Source organism: Takifugu rubripes, chromosome 1 (assembly GCF_901000725.2).
Source record: "Takifugu rubripes chromosome 1, fTakRub1.2, whole genome shotgun sequence".
Classification (NCBI taxonomy): Eukaryota; Metazoa; Chordata; class Actinopteri; order Tetraodontiformes; family Tetraodontidae; genus Takifugu; species Takifugu rubripes.
The window spans coordinates 29,081,616-29,083,441 of NC_042285.1; the positions used below are offsets into that span (position 1 = coordinate 29,081,616).

Sequence of the window (1,826 nt, forward strand, 5' to 3'; positions counted from 1 at the left end):
TGCGTCTCAACGTGTCGACCACGTGGTCACAAGCACAAATATTCTACATTCAGGACGTTGATGGATTATTGATCCATTTCATAGGAAACTGTTGAAAAGAATCCACAGCGGGAGCTGGTCAACGAGCTCAGCACGAGGGTGAGTTTGGTGTTTTGGGGCCTCCAGGGTTCCAGGAGATCCACAGAGGCTGGATAAAGGGGATATAAAGAGCCAGCGCACGTTCCCTCTGCTAACATGGATGAAGGAGTGAATGTGACTGTGATAACTCTGGGGGGGTTCACCCACGTGCAGCAGTACGGCTACATATTCTTCTGTTTGATTCTGCTGATGTACCTTCTGATGGTTTTCTGTAACTGCAGCATCATCGGCCTGATCCTGAGCCAGCCAAACCTTCAGCAGCCCATGTACGTTCTGATCGCAGCTTTATTGATCAACTCTGTCCTCTGCAGCACTGCCGTCCACCCAAAGCTGCTCATGGACCTGGTGTCAGAGAACCAGACCGCATCGCCTTCATTCTGTCACCTGCAGTTCTTCCTCTACTACTGGTTAGCTGGTGCAGAGTTTTTGCTGCTGGCCTGTATGGCCTTTGACAGGTACGTGTCCATATGTCAGCCTCTGCATTACCACCGCATCATGAGGAACCGCACCCTGGGCAGCCTCCTGCTGACCTCCTGGCTGGTTCCTGCCTGTCAGGCTGCCGCCATGGCTGCCCTGAGCTCTAGACTGCAGCTCTGCCGCTGGACTTTAGATGGCATCTTTTGTAATAATTCTCTGTACAAACTTCACTGCGCCACACCGAGGGCGGTGTCTGTGTACGGCGTGGTGGCTCTGATGGTGTCTGGTATTATCCCCATGTTCTTCATCCTTTTCACATATGTGAAGATCATCCAGGTGTCATATCAAAGCTGTAAAGAGGTGAGAACAAAGAGCGCTCAGACCTGTTTGCCGCACCTGCTGGTTTTAATCAACTTTTCTCTCCTGTCTGCGTATGACATCATCATCGTGCGGCTGAACGCCCGGATCCCAAAAGCTGTACATTTGTTCATGACTTTGCAGTTTGTTGTTTATCAGCCTCTCTTCAATGCCATCATCTATGGACTGAAGATGAGGGAAATCTCCAGCAGCCTCAGGAAGCTGTTCTGTTGACTGTGGGCAGTCTCAGGAACATCGTGGATCTCTGGATCATCTTCCACCTTTCATGGATCAGTATTTTATCTGTCAGTGTTTTTAGGGCACGGCCATGGTCAGAACATCATCTTCATCATCTATATCAGCAGCAGCTCCTCCCATCAATATGCCTTTTCACTATTTGGTCTGTTCATCCACAAATAAATTCTTCAACCGTCACAAGAATCTGCTTGAAATATCTTTATTGACAGACTGATGTAGTGACAAAGTGTTTGCTGGTGTTCCGCACAGCCTGCTGATGAACTGTGTTCCCTCGTGCACACTGGGGCCAGGCTGGTCCCCTCAGCAGTGTCCTGACAGTACATGAACAGATGTCAATAACTAAGACAGGCCTGAGGACACAGAGACACAAGTCTCCTTTAGTTAGAACAACTGAAGCGTCCGTGCACCCAGGGAGGGGCACACCGGCAGACCCTCCACAAGTCCAATATAAATAATCAGATAATAAAAATGGTATGAATGTAGGAAGCAGAAGAAGAATCATTCATTTGTCCGCAGAGATGGAAAAATAATTGTTTACACTCTGTTTAGTACCTATGAACATCTGGAGGGGTACCAGAGAGACAGGTAGGAGCATTTGGGAGGTTCAGCCAGGGTTAGGGTTGGGGGTTAACAGATATAAAATATGCAATAATCCA

The 1,826-nt window shown here is 48.4% G+C and overlaps 1 protein-coding gene across 1 annotated transcript; it reads left to right on the plus strand.

Moving 5' to 3' along the window:
- The first annotated feature begins 234 nt into the window (after nt 1-234).
- Nucleotides 235-1,347, plus strand: LOC101072739 (olfactory receptor 11A1). Its single transcript, XM_003976603.2, has one exon. It carries the CDS (start codon nt 235-237, stop codon nt 1,144-1,146), a length of 912 nt encoding a protein of 303 aa, XP_003976652.1. The 3' UTR covers nt 1,147-1,347.
- Nucleotides 1,348-1,826: the final 479 nt, after the last annotated feature.

Coding starts and splice junctions, on each gene's coding strand:
- LOC101072739 (XM_003976603.2), top strand. CDS start 235: ATGGATGAAGGAGTGAATGTGACTGTGATAACTCTGGGGGGGTTCACC.